Raw genomic sequence first — 26,617 nt, forward strand, 5'->3', positions numbered from 1 at the left:
AGGATGTGGAGTTTCCTGTGAAAGAAGAAGAAGAAGAAGAAAAAAACCCCAGTGCATCTTATTAAACACACAGTTCACGTGAGACTAAATGGAGCTATAACGTACATGCATATTCTTGATATTTCTTCACGCACTGGATGCTTATTCTCTGGATAAGGTTCAAACACCTGGATTTTATATATAGTCCGACTCTTGTTGGTGAAGTTTTCATTTTTCTGCGATGTCCCGAGCCTCGGACCCGTTACCGAAAGCACGCCAGGAAAGAATGAAGGACATTAACATAAAGGTGAGTTATAGATGAGTTATAACGCTATCTTATGCCTGAATTATATAGCTCTTTTTGTTCTTTTTATCATTATTATTAAAGCACGTATATATATATATAACAACACAGTGACATTATTGAACAAATGTATCGATGAATGGCTCTGGCCAGTGGTTCTGCAGCTCTGCTTCCTTTATTTGATCAAGTGAAGTTATATATAGGATTTCTTGTACTGGTGTGCTTATATAGTTCTCTCTGTGTTCAGTTCGTGTATGTGTGTACGTGTATTTATACGCGACTACACGAGTCCATTGTGCGGCAGTATGAACACGTTGTCTCGGGCACTGAAGGGAATCAATGGGGGAGGGACGTACAAAGACAGACACTGCAGCATATTACACGGCATTCACTGCTGCACTTACTACATGTTACACGGCATTCACTTCGGCTTCATCGCGCGCGTTCACAAAGCGCAAAAGTTACATTTGACGCGTTTGACTGAAGCGCGGACACGCGTTTTATTATTTTACCGCATCTCTCTTTGTCCTTCCTTCTCACAGTATCATCGTGTCTTTGTTCTTATATACGCTGTGTAAAGTCTGCATGTCACACATTTTCCTGTAAACCAGTTAATATTCACACATATCCAGTTGTGTGTTATTTTTAGTCATTTTTTAAAGAAGTGTCTGTTAAGTGACGCAATCATTTCCCTTTTTCTGTAGCCTGATGATTCATCGTCATGTTGGTATATCGCTTGTTTTGCTGTTAAGTTCACCTCACAAAACATTTGAATGTTGTATACGTGTCTGAAAAGTCCTGACCTTTGCTTTGTGGAACTGCATCAGTTTTCCTTTATTTGATTGTTGTTAGACCAAGTTTCAGTCTATAAAATGAGGCGGGGACTCAGATGTTGCAGTTTAGCTGGGATTTTTGTCTTTATTGGACACAAAGGTAAGCAGAAGTAATGACAGAATTCACAGGAGTGAATGGGAAAGCAGACGATGGGTTGAGGTCAGTGAATGGTGGAGGACGGAGAAAGGTGAAGAGGAGAAGCTGAACTCGGTGACGTTCCTGGTCCCAGTTGGATGTTGGAGATTGCCGCATATTCCTTTGGTTTAGCCGCTCTGCCCGTGGGAGTGTCTACGGATGGCTCGCCAACATCATCCTGGTCTCATCAAAAAATCAGACTTTGGACTCGCATCTGACACAGATTGGAAATTGTTCCACGTGTAAACAGAAGAAAATGCAAAAGTCACATCCAATCTGAGCCACTTCCAAACGTGTGGACAGCTGACCGGTGTCTAAACGAGATGCATTGGTCACTTTTCTCAAAGGGGAGTCGTTATGTAGTAGACATGTAAGCGCTTGCACAAAAACTCAAAGAATCTGTTGTTGAGGTGGATCATTCCCTGCTGTCACATGTGTGTCCTGTCACTCCTGCCTCATCTGAGCGATGTTGAAAACGTGATCAATCAACTTGGATTAATCTGCTTAATTCATGTGGGTTTATTTTATGATCTCTTTATGAACATTTTGAAGAGTTTTAGGTGAAAACACTTTCAATGGAGGAGCAGAAATCTCCCAGATTTCATCAAAATATCTTCATTTGTGTTCTGAAGATGAACGAAAGACATACTGGTTTAAGAATGACATGATGGAGAGGAAATTATGACAATGTTTATTTTTGGGTGAGCCAGTGTTCAGAATAATGACACAATTCACACTTAGAAAATACATGCATTCAAAATTGATCCTACCACAAATATAGATCACCACTTCTGATGATGTGTTTCTGCACTTCAGCTTCTCTGTCCAGTCAAATGTTTTCTGGAACAGGGCTTTTCAGTCTTTCAGATGTCACTCAGATATGATCGTCCTCATCCTAGAATTTGAAACGCCGTTTCTCTTCTTGTCTCCTCAGTGTCATCACTAATTAGCCTCACAATAAACCCTGAAAATTACCGTAAAATGACCAGATTGAATTTTCTGATAAATACTCAAGTGTGCCGTTCACACAAGCAACGGCGTTAGGCATCTTTTTACTGGTGAGATCCTATTCACACATCAGTACCACAGTACAGGTAAACCCAGTGATGTCAGTCATCAGAATAAATGACCTTTAAACGCTGCACTGTTTTCTTCATTGGTCTGGATGATGAGAAGTGCTTTAGTTTCACTATCTGTCCAATTTGACAACATTAGTTTTTCCTTCTGCGTGACAGGCGTATGGGGATGACCAGTCATCCAGTTCTTTGTTCACACACAGCATCATATACTGGTGATGGCACAACTTCTCATACCAGGAAATAGACAGAACCGATATTTTAGGAAAGCCCTGATCACACGTGATCTGTAAATGGGAATTTACTGGGAATTTACCAGTAGAGACTGTGAAAGGGGCTTCTGTCAATCGTCACTTGTTGAGTGAACCTACTTGATTATTTACAGAAGCTCAGTTTTGCTTGTCGACTCTGCAGAATGGGTCCACATGTACACTGATCATAACGGCAGTAAATCAGCTGATGATGATGCCGTGATGGAGAAAGGTGTTAAACTGGGCTTTTATCCAGGTCATGGTGTAGTAAAGCCAAAGTCCCTTTCGAGGACAGTCTGTTCACTCGGCGGTCATATTTGTGACGCCTCCGGACAGCTGATTCAACATCCAAGACCAACTCCTCTGTACATGAACGGAGGAATCCTGAAATCTCAAAAAGCGCTTGCTAAACTCACGTTGAAACGACATATTTCAAATCAGCAACAAAATCTGACGTGAACTGTCTCATAAATGTTCTTATGCTCTAATAGCATGATTTTTTTCAAGCACATTTAAACAATTTCCAACTAGAGAAATGTTAATAATTACTACTTTATATAATCATTTATAGGCGATGTGTGATTGTTGATGAGTGAAGGTGTGGCTATGTGAGGGAAAACCGGTTTGAAGGAGAACCAGTATGAATGAAACTGCACATGAAGCGCATTCGAACACAAGTTCTGTTGAGTTTGTACCTGTAGACCCAGGTGATTTTAATTAATGTCTATATTGGCTAACGTTGATAGTAAACTGATTGCACTGTTGACATTCGACTGTTCTTCTCACGCTAATAAAGCTTCAAAGGCAGTAAGTAAACATACAGCAGCATGTGAGATGGAAAGCTGTGTGATTGAAAGGATAATGTTTCATAGAGAAAAGAGAGATCTGTGGGGTTCAGACTGAGAAACAAAGAGACAGACAGACTGAAAAGAACAAAGAGAGCCGGTGAGATGAATGAAAGATCATACCTGACAGTGCTGGACCATACACTCATCACATTATTCACCTAAAACTCTGTGATTTTAAAGGAAAATCATTTGTCATCATTTATTCACCTGCATGTCTTTGCAAACCCTTTTATCCTTTGAAAAACAAAGAGATGTTTTTAAGGAATGTTCTCAGTGTCTTACAAGAGAACGACAAACCAAACTGCATCATCTCCAGTCGTGCTTCTCAGAAGGAAGCTTGTAACACAAAGGAAGGAAACACTGATAAATGCAGATAATATCATGCAACTATACAATACAGTGTACTGCATATTTGTTTATTAGTATTTATTCCAGGATAGCAAAATAAATAGACGCTTCCATGATCTTTTCCATTCAGACTTGAATGTTTCGAGGTTCTGATAGCAGGAACGTGTTCTGACACTCCTGCACCGGTTTGTGTTCACACTAGGATTGTTCAAACTCCACGTTTCCCCTCCAGGATGGACGGTATGGTTTATATCGATGTTCTTTGATGTTGCACACACCTCTGATAACTAATGAAGGACACAGAGTGAGCAGCTGACGGATCCAAGCGGCCTTAAACATGAGATGAGCTTTATAATAAGAGCTTCAAACTACATCATGATCTCTGTCCTGCTGTCAGATGAGTGTACTTTAATGCGTCTGAGACGAGTTTTCCTCAGCTCATAAATCACATCTTACACTATACTTACCTGTAAATGTTCCAGTTCCCCAAGAGTTTCCATGTGGCATAAAGTATGATCCTGACAGCAAGAACGTCTATGTTTAACTCCACAGTAGGGCTGTGAAAACGATTATTTTGGAAACCAATTAATCTAACGTTTATTAGAATGATTAATCAGCTGTCTAAAAACTATCACTACTCAAATAATATGTTTGGTTTTTTTTTTTTTTTTTTCATTCACTAATATAAAGATCCATTCTGTGAACCGGCTTGACCGGTTACCTGCCATGAGCTCAGTGAATGAAACACAAACCTGTGCCAAAGGCTCTGGCAGTGACATGTGACCGTTCTCCTTCGCTCAGCGTTTCACCGAAACAACGACATTCCCAAGTAACGGAACTATAAAACCACATTATATCTAAACAAAGAGAATACAGATAACATCAATACAAAAGCAGACTCTCCTAATAGTATCACTGCTAACACTTTACTTAAAGACTTTGTGAAAAATGGATTATGAAGGTATTTATTCACACAATGTATGTTATAATGCATAAATCTTTTCTTAAATAATTGTAACCAAAGTTAAATGCATTATAATATTTTCAGATTCCTTGTTACAGCTGAAACTGGTGAGTGTGATTTTATATGCTCATGTAAAATCTGCCATTGTGATTTCTACACCGCATATTTAAATTGCCAAAAACAGCAGTAAAGAACTAAACTACCCACAATCCTGAAGCGGGATCCAATCAGAGAAGTCTCTGTTATCAGATCATAACAGCAGCGCTCATTATGAGAGACCTGCTGATGTTCAGATCTGTTCTTCTGATGATATTTGATGATCATCATCATCATGTATTGGCTTGGTTTTGTCTGAATGCCAGGGTTTGGCACCATCCACATTCACACAGACGCCGGCCCTGCTGTCTCCAGATCCTCAGTGGAGGACGTTTGCCCTCAGGAAACAAAACACACGGACCATAACACAAACAAACACAGAAGGAAGACTTGTGTTCTCACCTCTTTTTGAAAGACATTGTAAAACTAGAAGGCATGTCGGCCTACAACATCTCCAATCTGTCATTCTTCATCATTGAATAAAACTGCACCGTCCAGAAACTGCTGTTTAAAGTCACCATGGGTTATTTGTTTTTTCATTTTCTTTCTATTCTTGTTTATTTTATTAAATTTTTTTTTTAATGGAATATTCCAGTGTTTATTCGATGCACATCATTATTGTGTTAAATTCATGTGTCTCGTAATCTTGAATCAGAATATCTTCTCCTCCCTCTTGCAGCATCTCTTCTCTTCTCTGATGATGAGGGCGGGGCAACCTGTCACTCACATGAGATCCACCAATAGCAAACCATAACCATCCAATCAGTTCCCCACAGACAAAATCAAGCCCCGCCCTACATTTGTTCTTGTTCCAGAAGCGTTTCACTCGACATACGACACAATAGAGAAGAACAGACGAGTGTAACTTCCCTTTCATGACTTTAAGCTCAGAGTTCTCCACTCAAGAGGAAGTAGTGTCTGTGTACTTCCTGTTCAGCAGATCTCTGACTATAACTGGCACTTACTCCACTAACAAAACCTGACTAAAGGGAAACGCCTTGATGACGGCACATTGGTTTAAACATCTGTGATATTTTGTGCTCTTCTAATATGTTTGATAGTTACAGTTTTTGGTGAGTTGGAGAGGTTAAAGGGCAGTCGTCACTGATTCTTCATACTGTGGTTCTCTCTCTCAGGTGTCTGTCAGAGCAGAGGTTTCTCATCTTAACATAAACACAAATATACGACAGAAATGTTCTGTTTCATTTAGAATTTCAATCATCGTCATTTTCCCACATGCTGTGTGATGTTTCAGGCTGAAGAGAGTCAGAGATGCTGTTGTTTAATGCTGATGGATGCAACGTTTTACAGATTGTTACAGCTTTTACATTACATATTGTATGCCTTTGTTTGCCATGGAAGATAATCATACAACTTGCTTTAAACTGCTAACAAAAAATAATATTGGTGACCATTTTTATTTCAAATATATACTTTATTAATCAAATTACTGTCTAATATGTATGTTAGTTTAATTTGAATAGCCTTCATATCTTAAGAGAATTTTTAAACCAGAACTGAACTTTAGAAATGCATTAGGGCTTTAATTTCACAGACTGAATTCTAAAACTATTTCAAATGGTAATTTGCAACATCAGTAATGTTTTCCTCTGGATATTGACAGATTCTGCCTGGGTAAATAGAAATGTTTTTTCTCCAGATAAATGTCTTAGTGATTTCAAAAGTAGAATGCGAGTGAATTACTTAAACTTTTAACTAATTAAGAATTACAGTAACACTGGAACAGAAACGAGAGCAGATTTTCTACAAACTATGGCATTGTAGCCAATCACAGACGTGTCTTGAGCACATGAATTCAACGTGTTTACAATAGAACGCAACAGAACGTGTTTAAATTAGTCCGAATCTGCTCAAACTGAGTTTCTGTTTAGAGCTTAGTTCACAAATCCTCTTATTATAGCAGTGTAGTCAGAACGTGAATAAGAGATTGATCATGCGGTCGTCTGCAGAGATTATAAGGGTGTGTTCGCAACATGTCGGAGTTACTGTGAGATTCTGACTTGACCTCATAGAGCTTGTGATCTATCTCTGGGTCAAAGACGAAAAAGGGGTTTCAGTCATCAAAACAATAAAAGTGTAATACAGCTTTAAATATAGTTTTTTCCCCATACATTAGAATGTGTGCTGTTTAATTTTATATTTTTCTGAGCATAAAAATAATGACATGATACATGTTTACCATGATTTACAGAAGACACGCAGTAAAATGTCATTTAGTGTAACAGTATTTATATACCACAAAAGTTTTAAAACAAGAATCATTGGATAACAAATTAAAAGACTCATTCAAGGATCACAGTTCAGCCCTCAAATATGAATTAATTGTCATATTTAAATCGTTATACTTTACCACTATCCTTCAAACCACTTTATCCGTTTATCACCATTTCAAATATAATAAAATTTAGTATGATCACTTATTCTTTTATAAATTTTAACAAGTACAGGTCTGAATAAGTATATTGTTTTATTTGTACATAAATCTGTTACTCTGAATAACATTTTGCCAAAAAAGGAGATAATATTGCCATTATTCCCATAATTGCAATGTTTTTAGTATTAGTCAGTATCATTAAATTAGTTTTAATAATATTCCTGAGTTAAATGACAGATGTGCATTTTATTCTACAGTCCTGATTGCCTGTCGCTTTGTTTCTGACTTGCTCGGCCCCAAAAATGTCTGCTTGCAGCTATATTTATGAATACTTTCTGTTTGCCAACATAAATGACATTATCAGGATGGGTATTTTTCAGAAATATTGATAAGCTATTATTCTGACAGTTGTAATCCTCAATACCTTTCTCTTTTCTCTTTTTGATCCTGTTACACTGAAACTGTTACACCTCTAACAAACTGCATTTTTGGGACAAAAGTCCACTGGTTATTTCAATACTTAAAAAAAAAAAAAAAAAACAGTAAGACATAGGCCTGGTTTCACAGACAGGACTTGGATTAAGCCTGGATTAGGCCTTAGTTCAATTAGGACATTTAAGTATAATTTTTATTTTGGTATTTCAGATGTTTATTTAAAAACAGTGGTAAAATCAAAGTCCAAACCATTATACTGAATGACAATTTTACACTTTGTAACATTATTTCACCATATTTCAACATCTTATTATTTGAAACATCAAAGTAGACGCTTTACTTGCATTTAATATGTTTTTTTATGTATTTAAAATCTTTAGTAAATTTAATTTGATGTGGACACCAAAATGGACGTCTTTGACCCTTCTGCCATTATGAAACTGGAAATGTCCTGGAAGACGATCAGTGACAGAGAGTGGGAACCCTGATTTCATTTTCATTTTCAACCCTAATGCCAACCATGAGGTGTTATTAACTAGATGACTAGCAGAAATCACCAGTGCAACCCCTATTCTGAGCAGCATTCATTTCTGTTTGTCATCATTTGATGCACTGTGTGTGTGTGTTTATTGTGAGAATTCACTGATCTGCAGTCATATTAACTTTCATCATAGTGAAAAATGAATGACATGTTTTCCCTGTCGCTTCTGTGTGCAGAACAAGGAGAAGGAGCGGATGAAGGCGCGGGAGAAGGAGACGAAGGAGCGCGAGTCTCGTTACAGCAACGGTCACCTCTTCACCTCCCTCAGCGTGTCTGCCACCACTCTCTGCTCCGCGTGCAACAAGAGCATCACTGCCAAAGAAGCGCTCAGCTGCCCCAGTGAGTCTCGCTCCTCACGTCACACTGACACACGTCTGACCCACATCACACTCGTCACACTACTGACCTCTGACCTTTCAGACGCCTCTCCTCTCACTGCATGAAATACACTGTTGTGTTCACACACAGGTGCAAATGAAGGATTATTTCAGAGAAACATTTATGAGACTGTCTTATAAAACAGAACCAAAGAGACCTGTGCTGTAGCGTGATAAACCTTTGAAACAGAAAACAAGGAGCGTGGGAAAAAATGTAAACCTCGTGTCACATAACTTAACGGCATGACATCATCACAGATGAGCTTGTAAGTGATTTAATTTGATTTGATTTGAGAGAGAAAAGCCACTTTCGCTCTGTTCATCATGTGACATGATCACATGGCTTCAGAAGACGTGAATGAAGTCACTGGAGTTGATAAACGATGACAGAATGGCATGGGCTAAACCTTGACCTTGAAGGGTCGTTTGAGTCCAGAGGGTTTGAGAACAAGGTTTTGTCTAGAGCAGATCTTTATTCAGATGCAGGGGAGTAATTATAGTGGTGAGGAGTGATGCATTGTGGGGGTTTGAATACATCATTGCTGATAACATGGAGGAGGTGAACTGAGACACACACACTCACACGTATCATGGAGTCTTTATTTCCTCAGTTTTGATTATCCAGGTAATCGACCACATTAATATTTGAGTGGTTTCATGTTAAATGTCATGGTTTGGTGGCACTGGGTTATAATTCAGTCTGTTAAAGAAGGCGTACATGTAGCGTCTGTGTGGTTTAATCTGTAAGGCCTTACCGCATGAACGCAGACAGATAATGCACGGATGGCCTTCTTCTGAAGTCTGTTGTTGTTGTACAGAGCGGAGGTCTTTTGTTGTCTTCATGCCCCCCTTTGGCCATGTGCACAGCTGCTACCCAGAATCCTCCCCTCCACGGTTACGCCTGTAATCTGGAGTCTGAGCGTTTAGAAAGATTAACACACAGTCTGTCACACACTCAACACATGCACACGCTCTCACACACTCTCTCTCACACACATGTCTGTAAAGTGATGTCATAATTAATGATTATTTCATACATTATGGGCTAACAGTGGCTGTAGTCATGAACTGGACTGCAGTATATCAGCCGGGATGATTATTCAGACAATATCAAGCCGTTTTCAGCATGATAATTGCAAACGCTTGGATGATGAGGAAAAGTAGTTCTCTCTTGTGTCCATTTAAAATCAATCTAGACCGGTCTTGAGATAAAATCCCGAGTCCTCTTAGTCTGAGACCAAGCCCAGTCTGGAGTTCCACAACATTACTGAATCTTAATTAAAATGACTGCAAATGAGATTAATTCCTGACTCCATTGTGGAAAATCAGGAGTGGGTCCAATAACATATTGATCGGACTGGATTGCTTGTCAGTGAAGGTCAGATGTTGTCTAGATTGCTTCAAGCCTCTTTAACGCCTGTCAATGAGTGTGTGACCTTGTCAAATGTGATTGTATGTTGATTGTGTGTGTGTGTTCGATTGTTAGACTCATTGACCGGCTCTGTCTGAACCTCAGAAACACAAAACGAGTGTGTGTGTGTGTGTGTGTGTGTGTGTGTGTGTGTGAGTGAGTGAGTGAGTGTATGTGTTTGTGTCTGTGATGACTTTTAGAGCACACTGAATTTCATTTTCAACAGTTTATGTTCTCAAAAATGAATATAATGTAAATTGGGAATAGAAGCATTGTGGACAAAAGGCCATACATATGATTATGAACTGTGTATGTGTGCTTGCGCACATGGCTTATGAGGACTTTTTAAAATAATATTGTATAATGATTTGGTATTACAACATAAACACGTCCTGTGTCTTTATAAACCAAATGGCTTAAAACAGTAGGTGCATTTCAATTTGCGCACTATTGTATGTGTTTTGTAGTATTAATAGTGTAAGTAGTGTTCACACTGAAAATTCCCAAAAGAAAAAGTGTGCTTCAAATACCCGGATGGATGATCACTTAATTAACAGACAAAACGTGTTGAATGTTGGACACTTCGTGCTCTCGACTGTCACAGCTTTAATTAGCAGGTCAGCGATCAGACTCCAATACTGAATGACTAATTAACCTTATTAAATTCATTCACTACACAGTTGGGTGCATAAGAACAGTGTATAGTGCGTCATTTGGGACGCAACTTGTGTTTTCTGACAAACGGTGAGGCTGTACCCTGATGTGTGTAGTGTGTGAAGTTTATGGAGTAGGGTTAGAACATTTTATTAGCTCAGCATAAAAAACACATGCCTATAGAAAGTCCCTGTAAACCACATATGCAAGTATGAGTGTGTTTGAGAGAGTGTGTGTGCAAATGTGATGATAGGTGTTTGTTTGTCTGCTGAATCAGAGATGTCACCCAGTGCTGCTGTTGACCAGAATAAAGATTGGTCTGTTGAGAGCAGAGATGACACTGACTCCCCCTGAAACCCAACACACACACACACACACACATACACACGCACACCAGGACAGATCACACACCGTCTCTGCGCTGCAGGCCCAAACGAGACGCTCTGACAAAAACAGTTCCTCTCTACACTCTTACAAAAAAAGGGGGTTATATAAGAAGAAATGTCTTAAATAATTGCATATTACTTTCATTTTAAATAGTTATTTAAATTTTTTCTAGTGATAAAGTATGTTTATGAGCTGTTTCATTTATAAAATTGTATTAAAATAATTAAAAATAAATTAAAACAAAATTAATTTAAAGCAAATCCTTAATGATCCATGATGGGAACCCCTGTAAGGTTCTAAGAGTATATAATCCTGAGGTCAGAATTTAACCTTATTATATTGATTTAAACGGCCTTTGTTTCACCCATGCACCCAGAGGGGCGTTTGGACCGTAAGTTCATACACTGCAGATAGTGATGGCCACTGAGGTGAAATGCAGACAACATGTTTTCGTTGAGATCTGTAGCCAATCACAAACATGTCTGTTGAGTGCATGAACACAGTGGCCAATCAGAGGCTTTGTGTAAGTCAGGATCTACTCAATGCCACTCAAAATGCCAGAGTTTTCAGTTCTGAGCTGTAATTTCTGTACGCTTGCAAATCCTTTCATTTTAATCAACACGATTGACAGCTGCAGTCAATATAGAGAGCAGATATGACCCACTGACATGTTTCATGAGTTTTATTAATTATGCTGCTAGGTACACAACACAAAACTTCAGGAATGACAACTGTATCCGTGTTTAAATGTGGGATGGAATACAAAATTGTGAAAATTGACAGTAACAATTGTAGCTATAGACAGAACAAATAAATCTGATATGTCAAAATAGATCTGTGCTTTAAAGTCACCATTAAATAAAACATTATGTCAAAAACAAGGCCTGAGATTGCAGCAATTACCAAATGACAATGATCGTTTCATTCAGATATATGTCACAAAAGGAAGGAAAAGACGACTGTAGTTTCATTTTCATGCATGTAGTGTTTCTTTGTTCTTCATTTTATTGCTAACTTTTCACATGACCTTTTTAAGGTAATGTTTAGTTGATTAAAAAAATATTTGAAGGCCATATGCTGTTTTAATGTATTATTTACTTATTATTAGCATATTAATATTTATTAGCTAAATTAATCTATTTTAAAAAAATTCTAAATAATTAAATGAAATAGTTAAATAGGGAATGTGTGTCTGAAACACCAATCGAATACTGTCTGAAAGCATTGATGTGTATGGGTTAACCTACAGCTGGTCACTAATCAAACCAGCGCCCTGATCGCAAGATTACACGCCAACTTCACAAATAAACAAATGCACATGACATATTGATCTGAATCTTTTTAAAGAATTCACTTGATTTTATTATATTATGTGAGAAAGATAACAGAGTGATACGAGGAACAAGAATTCATGTGTTCATTTAGCCTCGGCTGTATTGAAAATTTTAATTTGTATTTGATGTCATGAGATTATAAGAGTAATAATCAGTGATGTTATTTCTTCTTCCTTTATCTTCCCAGCTTGCAATGTGACCATTCACAACCGCTGCCGTGACACACTGGCCAACTGCGCCAAAATGAAGCAGAAGGTAAGAGACGAGGGCGGGGAGAATTAACTCATTAACTCACGAGTATGACCACCAGATGTTTTGGCAAGATAAATATCAAAAATTATGGGGATGAAATGTTATAAGATTTTTGGGTAAAAAGGCACATGGAGCTTGTGTTCACATGAATTCAATAATCCAGACTGATACATGCCAACTAATGGCCTAACTAATGGCTCATGGGTAGAGTTTCATAACATCCTGACACCTACAGGATGAATCTGGATATATAACAAATGTCCTGACACGTTGTAGTTGATTTTACTTTACGTGCAGCAATTTGTGAAACATAACTGTCGAAGAATCGAGTAATTTGCATAATTATTACAGATGCGCCGATACTAAATTTCTCCGCCGATACCGATAGCCGATTATTCAGAATGATATCTGCTGATACTGAGAGTTTGATATTCTTAAGGAAAAGAATCACTCCCAACTAATGCTAATCTATTGTATTAAATTGCCTAGTTTCTGAAATGGTTGAATGTGTGTAAATATTTAAGTGTATGAATGCATGTGAAATCATATAACATATTAATGATCTGCAGCAACAGAGGCTGGCGCTGGTCAGGAACGCTGCAACCTTACATAATGTGGCCCTCCGTAGCAAAAGTGAGTTTCTGTCTGTCCTTCCTCACCTCTTTTATTGTTCCTCATGACTGATTCCTGTTGCTAATTCATGCTAATAGTAATAATAATAATGTAACTCCTATAAAGACACAGTTGATCATCTGATGTGACGTTTTGATAGTTACAGTGTTTCACTGTTGGTTCAACATGATCATAAAGAACCTGTTTTATTCAGTACTGTGTTTTCCTTTGCCAGATCCAATACTGAAGGAGAGGCCGAGTTCAGCCATTTACCCGTCAGAGACGCTGAGACAGTCTTTCCTCGGCTCCCGCAAAGGACGCTCCACGCTGTCCCTCAACAAGAGCGTCTCCACCAACAACATTGCAGGGTAAAAAACCTCATGCTGAGGACAGATAACTTCCGTTTATGTACATACATCGATCAGGCATAACATTATGAGCACTGTCAGGTGAAGTGAATAACACTGATCATCTCTTCATCACAGCACCTGTTAGTGGGTGGATATATTAGGCAGCAAGTGAACATTTTGTCCTGAAAGTTGATGTGTTAGAAGCAGGAAAAATGGGCAAGCGTAAGGATTTGAGTGAGTTTGACAAGGACCAAACTGTGATGGCTAGACGACTGGGTCAGAGCATCTCCAAAACTGCAGCTCTTGTGGGGTGTTCCCGGTCTGCAGTGGTCAGTATCTATCAAAAGTGCTCCAAGGAAGGAACACTGGTGAACCGGCGGCAGGGTCATGGGTGGCCGAGGCTCATTGATGCTTGTGGGGAGCGAAGGCTGGCCCATGTGGTCCGATCCAACAGATGAGCTACTGTAGCTCAAATTGCTCAAGAAGTTAATGCTGGTTCTGATAGAAAGGTGTCAGAATACACAGTGCATCAGTTTGTTGCGTATGGAGCTGCATAGACACAGACCAGTCAGGGTGCCCATGCTGACCCCTGTCCACCGCCGAAAGAGACAACAGTGGACACGTGAGCATCAGAACTGGACCACGGAGCAATGGAAGAAGGTGGCCTGGTCTGATGAATCACGTTTCTTTTACATCACGTGGATGGCCGGGTGCGTGTGCGTCTCTTACCTGGGGAACACATCGCACCAGGATGCACTATGGGAAGAAGACAAGCCGGCGGAGGCAGTGTGATGCTTTGGGCAATGTTCTGCTGGGAAACCTTGGGTCCTGCCATCCATGTGGATGTTACTTTGACACGTACCACCTACCTAAGCATTGTTGCAGACCATGTACACCCTTTCATGGAAACGGTATTCCCTGGTGGCTGTGGCCTCTTTCAGCAGGATAATGCTCCTGACACAAAGCAAAAATGGTTCAGGAATAGTTTGAGGAGCACAACAACGAGTTTGAGGTGTTGACTTGGCCTCCAAATTTCCCAGATCTCAATTCAATTGAGCATCTGTGGGATGTGCTGAACAAACAAGTCTGATCCATGGAGGCTCCACCTCACAACTTACAGGACTTAAAGGATCTGCTGCTAACATCTTGGTGTCAGATACCACAGCACACCTTCAGGGGTCTAGAGGAGTCCATGCCTCGACGGGTCAGGGCTGTTTTGGGAGCAAAAGGGGGACCAACACAATATTAGGAAGGTGGTCATAATGTTATGCCTGATCAGCGTATGCCAATATGTGTGGACGTCTTTTCTCAGATTTACCACAGAGAATGTTATACTTCTGGTGCTTGGCCCATAACTGGCCTCATTTTTACAGCTCCTCTACAAAGCCCTCATTGACTAATGCTCGCTAGTCATTGTGTTTCCCACAGAAGTCTGAATGATGACTCTCCTCTGGGACTGCGGCGGATTCTGTCTCACTCCACAGACTCTCTGAACTTCAGGAACAGAGCCATGTCCATGGAATCCCTCAATGATGAAGGTACGGCTCGACAAGACACTCACAGACCAGAATGTGTATGTAGTTTGCTGCATTCTCACAGACATTTCCGCAGGAGAAATGTATTACACATCAATGCTGGAGGAGCTGGAGAAGGATGGGAAGGATTTTGAGGCAGATTCCTGGAGTCTGGCTGTGGACTCATCTTATCTACAGTCTCAACGCAAAGATGTCATCAAGAGACAAGACGTCATATACGGTGAGACTTCTTTATTTTCAGACCTTTGGATGCATTTACACTGTCAACCAGATCTTGCATGGATTTAGGATGCAGATTTTTTCTAGCCAGCTCCAGAATCTGTTTCAGCAATTACAACAACAGGTGCTCAGGTGCTTTTACTCTGTGTTGTTCAGAGCTGATTCAGACGGAGATGAACCATGTGCGAACGCTGCGGATCATGGAGGGGGTGTTTCGCAGAGGGATGCTGGAGGAGGTGTTGATGGAGATGGGTGTAGTTCATGCCATCTTTCCCTGCCTGGATCAGCTGCTGTCTATTCACTCAAGTTTCCTGAGCCAACTACTGCAGAGGAGAAACCACAGCCTGGCTGCCAGCAGCACCCGCAACTTCACCATCCAGAAGCTGGGAGATATACTGGTGGAGCAGGTGAACCCTCACTTAAGGATTAGGGGTGTAACGGTGCACACGAAGTATATCAGTATATCATAGAGCTGCAAGATTAACCGTTAAATGATGGCAATCTTGATTCAAACACTCACATGATCTTATTCCTAAATGACGGTGATTCGTCTCTGTCTATCAAATCTTTGACAAACACGATCACAGCGAACATTCAGATCTGTGTTCTGATTCAGAGAGAGCTGTTGTCATTTATAGATATCTTCTTTTCAACCCCACAGTATCATTATTTCTATCTGACAATCATTCAGATGATCACGGAAGTACTGGATAAAATTTTATAGTTCAGAAATAAACACTGATGTCTACGGTAGTGATCCAAATAGAGTAAATCACCTTTTGAAAGCAACTTGACTTCCCTTTCTGTTGTTCACTACGATGTGTGTCGTAGTGACAGTATGGGGGTTCGTCCTTGAGTATATCACCCCAATCGCCTCTGAGTATACCAGAAAAGGCCAATGAAATGCAAATAAAGTTGGTGTGCAAAATTTGTAGTGGTTATATAAAATATGTAGTGCTTGCCCTGATGGACACCCCATACGATGTATTCTCATAGTGAACAACAGAAAAGGAACGTCTCGGTTACAAATGGTTACCCTCGTTCACTGATGGAGGGAATGGAGACGTGTGTCCCTCAGGCCACAACTCTGTACTGACCGCTGATGTGGCCGAGATGCTACCTTGGCTCCTCACAACACAACTGAAGTGCATTTTGCACGCGGCTGGCCTTAAATACCCGTATGTAGGGGTGTGGCCTCGCATGCAAGTTTTGCACACCAACTTCATTCGCATTCCCTATACTGTCGTTACGACACATGTCTCCGTTCCCCGGACAGCTTCAAATAAAGATTGTATTAATTACATCGTTACACCAGTAGGTGGAGACAAGTGACTGTTAAAAAATGTATCTGTCTTTGAATCATTCATTCAAGAGATTTGTTCAAAAACGCTGATTCATCCAGTAATGAAACATGTATTTAAGAGTGAGTCATTGAATCATTCATTCAAATTTTTTTTTAAAATAATTAAATCAAATTAATATATATTTTTTAAAAATAGACTGCAGCAATTAACATTTTGTCAGAACCTCTAGTAGATGACATGTTATTTTGTTTAGTTGTCTGTCCAGAATCGTGGGAGAATCACAATCTTTATTTTAAACAAAAAAAATTGTGAATCTCAATTCCTCCAGAATCTATTTTAGAATAAGGTTAGAATTATTGCGCTCCCATTCTAATCCACTCTGTTCATTTGAAGCGCGTGCGTGCACCAGTGTTGTGCCAAATTTGGACTCCCTGCCAAATATTGTCCCCCTTGTTGAAACCGCTACCCGATTGCCTAATCTTAACCCCACCCCCTAATCCTAACCCCACCCCCAATCCTAACTCCACCCCCTAATCCTAACTCCACCCCCAATCCTAACTCCACCCCCACATTTAATCCTAAACCTACCCATATTGGGGACTTGGTGGGGGGTAATAATCAGAATTCGGCACAACACTGGCACTCATTCATTTCCACTCAGAATAACTGCTGAACTGCTGTAAGATATTTACATTCATACATTTGGCAGACACTTTCATCTAAAGGTATACTTTTTAATCAATTCGTGCATTTCCTGAGAATAAAACGATTTTAGTCATTAAGTAAGAGATATTGGAAAATGTGGTTTTAGGATTTCTGTGTGATATAAATAAGGTGAATTTAGAAATGCATTTTGAAGGGCACTGATCATCAAATGAACAGGCATATTTTATTTATTCTTTTTTTGCCCCAACAGTTTTCACAGATATAAACACGCCCATATTTACACAGTAACACCGTGCACCCTAACGAGTGCTCAGATCAAGTGTTCCTACAGAGCGAGTGTCTGGATTCTGAATGAATCTCCTTTGCATCAGTTCTCAGGTCAGAATGCAGAAGAGATGAGGAAGTGCTATGTTGAATTCTGCAGTCGGCACCTGAAAGCTGTGAAACTCTATAAGGAGCTGCTGGCGCGAGACAAGAGGTTCCAGCAGTTCATACGGGTGAGAGAAAGACATGAGGTTACGCTTACTTTTGTGTTTGTTGTGTAGAATGTATTTAATAAAATATATTGTGGTTTTATTATTTGCTCTGTCAAGCGGGTGAGCAGAGGTTCTTTACTGCGTCGCCATGGCGTCCAAGAGTGCATCTTACTGGTCACTCAGCGCATCACAAAATACCCCGTGCTCATCAAACGCATACTAGACAACACTAAAGGTGAGACCTCTGACACATACTCCAAAACTACCGCCAGTCCTTGTTTGATCACTTGAAACTAAAGTCAGTTTGAACAAAATGTATAATGTGCATTATGTCAAACAATTAAATGAATTCATGAAAGTCAGGTATGTGATAGAGAACGGGGGCCTAACCTCATCAACTGCCCCTCATCATCAGCCATCACTGATCTGACAAGAGACTGTGTTTGATTTGACAGGTAGTGAAGAGGAGAGTAAATCTCTGGCTCACTCTCTGGCGCTGATCCGGGAGCTGCTGTGTTCCGTGGATCAGCAAGTTCAAGAGTTAGAGCGAGCTCAGCGTTTGCAGGAGATCCAGTCCCGTCTGGACCCTCGAGCTGAGACCAAGGTGAAGGGTGGAGGAGTGTTTCGCGGAGGAGAGCTGCTGCGCCGCGGCCTCATTCATGAGGGAGCTCTGCTGTGGAAGACTGCTCAAGGCTCCAGACTCAAAGGTGCCAGCAGTGTTTATGTTGTTATTATTGTTTTTCTGCTGTAAAACTGATCGTGTAGAACTAGGGTTGCAAAATTCCAGGAATTTTCAAAGCTGGAAACTTTCCATGGGAATTAACGGGAATATATGGGAATTAATGGGAATAAACCAAGAATTTGCAAAATTGCAGGTTAACCTATAACAGGGTACTTAAATGTAGTTGAAAAAACATCTTACAGCATCATTTTGGTTAAAACAACCAGATTTAATGCAATTTTTACCCTGACATTCACACAGCACACTACTTACTGCAGGGCTATTGAGGCCACACCCCCTGCATGCACTGTGCATTCTCCCAGTCCATAACATACACATTTGATCAAAAATACAGAAAAAAAAATTTTATATTGTAAAATATAACTACAATTTAAAATAATGGTTTTCTATTTTAATATATATTAAAATATAATTTATTCCTGTGATCAAAGCTGAATTTTCAGCATCATTACTCCAGTCTTCAGTGTCACATGATCCTTCAGAAATCATTCTAATATGCTGATTTGATACTCTATTATCAAATTTGGAAACAGTTGTGCTGCTTAATATATTCAATAACCTGTGATACTTTTTTTTTAGGATTCTTTGATGAATACAAATTTGAAGAACAGCATTTATTTAAAATATAAATCTTTTGTAACAATATACACTGTTATTATATAGTATATATAGTATATATAATTTTTTTCTTTCTTTTTTTGAAAGAAATTAATACTTTTATTCAGCAAGGATGGTTGAAATTAATAAAAAGTGATATTGAAGTGATATTGTTAGAAAAGATTTATATTTTGAATAAATGCTGTTCTTTTTAACTTTTTATTCATCAACGAATCCTGAAAAAAGTATCACAGGTTCCAAAAAAATATTAAGCAGCACAACTGTTTCCAACATTGATAATAACTGAGCATCAAATCAGCATATTAGAATGATTTCTGAAGGATCATGTGAAATAAATAACACATAACAATTGCTGCATAAAAATATATTTATTTTACATATTTCCTAAATTAAAATTAATTTAAAAAGAAATAACTGTTATTTCATGTTATGACCAAACAAAATGTTTATATTTATGTTTGTATATGATACATTTTATATAAATATTATACATTTATATAAATTTCCCAAAATTTCCAATTAATTCCCATAAATTCCCGCAAATGCCCGTAAATTCCTGTTAAGTTTCCAAATTGGAATATTTCCAAAATTCCCCAGGTTAAGTTCCTGTGGAAAGTTTCCGGAAATTTACCGGAAACTTTCCGCCCCTTTGCAACCCTATGTAGAACAAAGTCCTAGAGACATGAAGCTTGGTCAAATGGTGGAGCTCAGTTTGGGGACACGTTGGCTTGGACTCGCCCTGATTGGCCAGTGTAAACACTACAGTGATGAAAACAAGAACTGTGGCCATAACTCCTCAACCATTTCTCACAGACTCAAGTCTTATATTATTGGAATCCTTGGCTCAAGACGTATATCTCCTATTTCATGTCCACCATGAATTTTTTTTTTTTTTTTTTTGACATATTGGCAAATTAATCCTTGGGTATTCGCCCAATCATAAACAAACAAGTACAGAAAGATTCTCTGGAGATCGCATATCAATAATTACCATAAAATAGGTTGAACTTTGAAATTTGAGGGGCACTTTTACTTAAATGGTAATAACTCTTGAACAGAATAGGACATTTTCACCAAAATTGGTACACATTTGAATGAGCTCAATCTGAGGTCGTGTGAAAAAAACTGTGACACCTGGCCACTTGGGGGCACTGTAACAGGAAAAAAAAAACATGAAGCAGGCTCTAATTGATTGACTTGAAAATTGGCATGCAGTGTTTTTGTCCAAGCTGTCATCATTGTCTATGAGGACGTTCACTTATCTTGAAAAACATGGCTGTGAGTGAGTGAAATTGTTGGTCTCCGGGTAGATTTATCAGTAACTCTGTGTTTTGTCTGTGTAGATGTGCAGGTTTTGTTAATGACTGACATCCTGGTGTTCATGCAAGAAAAAGACCAGAAGTATATTTTTCCCTGTCTGGTGAGTCGCAGCTTTCTATTGGCTGACTATCAGTGGATTCTGACAACCCATCATTTATCTTGTGTTCTGCATCATCCCACATCAAAATCAAACTGACCAAATCTTGCTTGCTTCACAGGACAAACCGGCAGTGCTGTGCCTTCAGAACCTGATTGTGAGGGATATAGCCAATCAGGAGCGAGGAATGTTCCTCATCAGTCACTCCACGCCTCCAGAGATGTACGAGCTCCACGCCACCTCCAAAGAGGACAGAAACACCTGGATGAAGATCATTCAGCAGACAGTGAGCAAGTCAGAGTCAACTCATAACTCCTTGCTCCAACACCTCAATGCTCAAATATCTCTGCACAGTCAAACCAAACACTTCATCAGCTTCTCTCCATATTTCTCTTTTGCAGCTGTCCATCAAGAGAGGATTTCCCTCTGATCGAAACAGAGGACAAAGCTTTGCTGCGCAGACTCAGAGGTTTGTATCAACAAGGAAGCATAATTTATTTCCCAACACTCATCTGTGTCTGCCGTCAGACCACCTTTGCTTTGCTCAGTCTTCTTTCATTTGTCTCTCTCTAGCTGATATCCAGCAGAAGGATCGAGAGGTGCTGGAGCTGTTACAGGAGCGTGTGACGCTCTTCTCTGATTTGGCCGAGGTCACTGGAGGTCAGAGTGTTACCGTTCCCACAAACTCCAGAAATATATTCAGAGCAGATACACCCTACGCTCCTCAGGCGGAACGGCTGCTGAATGACGCCATTGTTGAGGGTAAGCAGAGAAGTGTACGCCATATAGAGATACAGAGCTTAGTCATGACGGACATTAAGACTGCTCTCTTAATTATGTCAAACTTCAGTGGACAGACTGAGTGAAGTGCTGTTGGGTTCCTGCATTGACCGTCCACAGTCGTGCAGAGTGAATGGTGAACCGACAGAGGTACAATTCACCTCTAAAACAACAGGTACCTTATTCATCTTTAGCATACATTTTGACCTTTGTTAAAGAGGATCTATTACGCCCTTTCTCAAAGTCTTGATGTTGTTTTTGGGCTCTACTAGAACAGGTTCCCATGCTTGAATGTTCATTATTTTCCCTATAAATCTAACAAAGTATAGTGAAGTTTATACTTAAAACAAGAAAAAAAACAGTTTGCCAATGAGGCAAGAAAAGCATGTATTCACTGAAAAAATTGTATATACTACATTATATTTTGAGAACGTTTAGATCATTTCTACTGGAAAATAAGCGCACTTGAAGAAAAACAGTTGTAGTGTGTGTGTGTGTGTGTGTGTGTGTGTGTACATTATGAATATATTTTCACATTGAAGCGCTCATGTAATGTAGAAACAACATAATGATATTTTAAATTTTTTCTTAATGGCATGTTATGAAGGCCAGTATGACTGACACAGCTGCCTCGCCTCAGTTTCTGGGATAAAATGAGTAATTATAGCCATTCAGCATTACTGTATGGTGGAAAGCCTGGCCTAAACCACAAATTATCAGACTGTTTTTTATTTATCATTTATTAACAGTTACAGAACATACAAATAAATGATTTTTAATAGAAATGAACTTAGAACAATGTTGACATAAACCCATTATAATGAAAGTCACATCAAGCAGAGCCTTTTATAGTGTTTGCTGATGTTTGAATGAGAGTTATCAGTTCATTTCTCCTCCACTTTAAAGTTTGCTTTGTGTGTTAGTTTACACAATATATAAGTAATGCAATTACTTGGTTATGTAGTTTGACTAATATACATAAATATAAGCAAATACACTTCTTTTTTTGCTTATATTGTCTCCATGGTGTGCAAGTATTTACAAATGGGATATTACTGAAACAGAACCTCTTCAATGTTTCCTCATCTCTCATATTTCTTTGCTCTAAACAGATGAAGGAACGATATCAGTTAACGGGACTCATGAAGTAAACGGTCCATCTAACAAGGTGAGGGTTTGATTCGTTACAGAAGACAGAAAGATGTTCCTCTGTGAGATAATCCAGTCATTATTATTTAATGTCTTTCACAGGACAGGAACGGGAACCAGCTGCAGGACAAGACGTTAAATGAGGTACACCTTCAGGAACCTTTAAAGAATTAAACGTTTGAAGATAAAAAACAAAGATGAGTGTCTGAAGTGTTTGTGTTGCAGGAGGTGTGTCAGCGACTGGTGAACCTCAGCACTCAGCTGCACGCGCTACAGGTCAGACTCACACCGCTTCACTGACCTCACACACGCCTGATTTTAATTTGATTGACAGATGCTTTGCCAAATTGATGGTCTAAGAGACGAAGCATCTTTTATCAAAGGCAAGTAATGATCCGAGCGTTCTCTCTGTCTGCAGGCTGCAGTGATCCGGCAGGACTCTTTCCTGGAGGTGTACATGCAGAAGGACTCGTGTCCCTCTGTGCCCCATGAGCCTCTGCTGGAGGCGGCAGGGCCCGATCTGACAGAGCTACAGCACAAATACAACCTGCTACAAGGGGAAGTGATGCGACTACGGGCCGCCCAGGACAAGAGCAGCAACGGAGCGCCAGTTCAAAAACAAGACCCGAAGAAAGCACAAGACACAGCAGAGAAAACAGCGGATCAGTTAGATGGCATGTCTCCTCGAGCCGACAGTCCCAGAGGTGAGTCCAGACGTGTAGTGTTTCTCCCTCAGCTGCTGTCTCCTGCACACTGTCCTGCTGTCTGCTACTCTGGGAACATGTAACGGCCTAAACTATGGAAAGACAAAACAAAAAACATTCCAAAAATTCCCTGCTTGATTGGATAACTGGACTAACCAGTGGACCAATCGCATCGCAGCATCTCAAATGATGGTTTGGTGGTTCTGAAACGTCAAAGTCTGTCATCAGAATGATTTGGTTTAATTCTCTCCAGAATACACTCAGGCCCTGTTCCCACCTGGTATTAAGATGTGTTTTGGTCGATTGCATCACAAGTGGACGACACTAAATACAGGTGTAAACGGGGTGCAAAACATTTTGAGCTTGTCCACTTTCAACCACTTCCAGAGGTAGTCAAAAACACGTTCGACTGGATTGTTTTCATAGTGTAAACACTCATGTGGTTGAATGTGTTCAAACAGCCACTAAAGACGCCTGCTCTCCACCTACTGACCTAACGTGTAAACATTATGGGAAGAGCACGGGCCAGACGGGATTTAAACTTTGTTGGACCAAAGACCCAAGTTTGCTTTGAAGATGAAAAATGTACCAAGCACAATGTTCTCTCACCATTCCTGATTTCTTCAGTGTTTGGCGTGATATTGCGACTATCAGAGCAGAAATGAAAGCTGCTGCTCTCCGTATGTTTCTCCGTCGTCTCCTTTCGGGTTCACATGTAAACTGCGTGAGCTTTTTTTGTCTATTAGATTGAAAGATCTGAAAAAACCCTTAAGGCAGGAACACACCAAGCTGACAGTCGGCCGTCGGGCATTTTTTCTGTTCGTCGGCCGACTAAGTTTTCTCAGTGTGTTCCGCACCATCGGCTGAAGTTGGTCCTCGTCGGCTTTTTTTCAGCTGATTCCTCATGTTGAATTGGCATCGGCGGTCGTCGGTCCGTCGGGCCATCTGATCATTCTGATTGGCTGTTCAGCTACTGACACCTGCTGATACGGAAAGGCATTTCTTCTTACACAGGTGCAGAACGGATGTGCTTCTTGGCCGACGTGAGCCAACCCCGCAGTCTGCTTTCATCGCCACTAGTTCATCGGCGTCGGCTTGGTGTGTTTCTGCCTTTATATTTACCTGCCAATAGACCCTCCCCTTGAAGAAATCAGGACAGAAGAGATGGATTAAAACACCAGGTGTAACGGGAACGTGTCTGCCTCGTCTACTGGTGATCCGATCGACCAAAACACATCTTAATACCAGGTGGAAACAGGGCCTCACACGATTGCATTCCTAAACACCAGCATCTTAACGCAAGATCACATGAGCATTTGTGTTTCTTCTGACGCTCTGAGACAAACTCATTTATGATGGAGGAAAAAAGAGCCTGATTGCAGTGACTTACATTTTTATTACTGATATTTTGCTGCAGTTTCCCAGGAAGTGACGATTTTGTTCTCTTGAACACATGGGATGGAAACGCTGCTTTATTTGCAAATTTGCGATATTCCAGTTTTTTGCACAAGATTAATTTGCCACTTTAGATAGAAACATAGCTAATAAAATAAAAAAATAAAAGAAGCAGAGTAAAATGTGTTTGTTTCACAGTGCAAAACCATAACTTGTTCCTCTGATCTTCCTCAGACCTGCAGGATATTCCGGAGGAGAGTGAGTGTGGGACTGAAGCTCACAGTTAACATCCGCTCCGCTGCAGACGCTCACAGAAGCTCCTCAGAATCACGACTCAAGGCCCGTTCACACCATCTGAACCAACGGCTGTTAATGCGTCAGTTCAGACCGACACAACTTTCACTCGCTGTCAACGCCACGGATATTTTTAACGGAGAGGGGTTGTAATCTCTTTTTCATCGCTCTGCGAATAATGCTAATCAACCAATAGGATATACGCTTTTAGTCACATGGCCAGAGCCGCTACTGTTACATAACACTATGGCTGCATCTGAAATCGCATACTTCTCTACTATATAATTGGTGAAAAACAGTATGTGATGAAAGGAGCACGTCTGAATTCACAGTATTCATAAAAGAGTAGGCGAAAAGCACCCGAATGACCTACTACTCCTGCTGAGATTCTGAAGTGTGCATATGATGGACACTTTACTATCCCATGAGGCCACTGGAGACGATTTGTGAATGGCAGTAAAGCGATACAACTGACGCTGGTAGATCATGGCGTCCAGATTACATTAACACGCTCATATAGAACGTACTCTTCAGTGGTCGTGAAGTAATTACTTATTCAAAATAAGCACCTCCTCAAGAGAGTGTGTGATTTCAGACGCAGCCTATGACTCTCAAACTGACTGTTTTAGCAGAGGAAGACTCTGGAAGCGTCTCTCTCGTCTCTGTACTTTTGTATTTTAACACCACAGTGAATCCAAAACTCTGAACGGCTGTTTGAAAACATGTAAATACTGTCAGACTTCTCAGTGAAAGAGTGTCAGAAGCACAAAGCTGATTTGTGTACTGGAGAAACCAGCTGTTTCTGCTCTTCTATAAGGGCCAATTTTGTATTTTCATTCAGCCGGTCTGTGGTTCAAACAGGCAAACTGAGCGTGTGTTGGTGTGAACAGGCCTGTACTCTGTAGAATACTGTTACTGCATTTTATATTAAACATAGTTTAGAACAATTAAGTCTTTTTTAAAAAGATGTTTCAACATTTTACAGTTGTTATTTAAACAGTTTATGGTGTATTTTCTCTGTTTGATGAAAGGACTAAATTATGAGTTAGAAATGAAGGAAACTTTAGAGGATATTCTGCTCATACTCTGACTTTAGCTGTATTATTAATGTCCATTGTTATATTATTGGAAGGAAGTGCTGTTCCTCTGCTGAAAACACATGATATTATGATGAAGATTATGAAATGTAGCTCATGAAATGTCCTGGTTATTTGGCAGTGACTTGTTATAATAACCACGAGGGTTCACCTCCTGTAAAGGGTTATAAATCATTATGAGCAGCGGAGGTCTTCTCCTGTACTGCTAGAACATATTAATGTTGATATTGATAACAGAATGTAGTGGAAAAATGATTGTGAATTCTTCTCTGGCCACTTGAAATCACACTAAAGCTGTTGATATTGTGTATGTTTGTATAAATGAATGTTTGAGGAAGAAAAGCATCCTTTAAACAGCTGTTCATTCATTGTTTATAATTATATTGCATTTTTTATTTGTTTTTCATTGTACTGTGTTTAAATATATGGCTGTATCATGTATTTTGCCATTTTACTTTGCATCTATATAAATGCATTGAGAATCGCTTTACTCTATTTCTTTACCCAACAACACATCAACATTTGATCATTTTCCGTTCACATTAAGCACAGTTTTCTGCCATCTCTCACTATAATGACGTGTGTGTGTGGATGTGAGCTCTGTTTCTGTGTCGGAGCAGTCATAGCTCTGAACACTA

General features: G+C 39.8%; 1 protein-coding gene across 1 annotated transcript; it reads left to right on the forward strand.

The window, feature by feature from the left end:
• Window positions 1-5: 5 nt before the first annotated feature.
• On the forward strand, window positions 6-26,463 carry arhgef2 (rho/rac guanine nucleotide exchange factor (GEF) 2). The gene is made up of 21 exons (XM_051865662.1): window positions 6-286; window positions 8,383-8,545; window positions 12,557-12,624; window positions 13,191-13,254; window positions 13,469-13,601; window positions 15,012-15,121; window positions 15,195-15,338; window positions 15,494-15,744; window positions 17,679-17,804; window positions 17,901-18,018; window positions 18,239-18,490; window positions 20,487-20,563; window positions 20,682-20,854; window positions 20,962-21,029; window positions 21,134-21,322; window positions 21,411-21,515; window positions 22,453-22,508; window positions 22,592-22,633; window positions 22,715-22,765; window positions 22,908-23,193; window positions 24,823-26,463. Exons 1-21 carry the CDS (start codon window positions 221-223, stop codon window positions 24,873-24,875), a joined length of 2,595 nt encoding a protein of 864 aa, XP_051721622.1. The 5' UTR covers window positions 6-220; the 3' UTR covers window positions 24,876-26,463.
• The last annotated feature ends 154 nt before the right edge of the window (window positions 26,464-26,617 follow it).

The sequence above is a fragment of the Ctenopharyngodon idella genome, chromosome 16 (genome assembly GCF_019924925.1).
Source record: "Ctenopharyngodon idella isolate HZGC_01 chromosome 16, HZGC01, whole genome shotgun sequence".
Taxonomy (NCBI): domain Eukaryota; kingdom Metazoa; phylum Chordata; class Actinopteri; order Cypriniformes; family Xenocyprididae; genus Ctenopharyngodon; species Ctenopharyngodon idella.

Excerpts from the sequence above, each read along its gene's own strand:
- arhgef2 (XM_051865662.1), top strand. The coding sequence starts at position 221 with ATGTCCCGAGCCTCGGACCCGTTACCGAAAGCACGCCAGGAAAGAATG. Across the intron at positions 15,745-17,678 it reads GAGATATACTGGTGGAGCAG|TTCTCAGGTCAGAATGCAGA; the intron begins GTGAACCCTCAC and ends CCTTTGCATCAG. Across the intron at positions 22,634-22,714 it reads AGGACAAGACGTTAAATGAG|GAGGTGTGTCAGCGACTGGT; the intron begins GTACACCTTCAG and ends TTTGTGTTGCAG.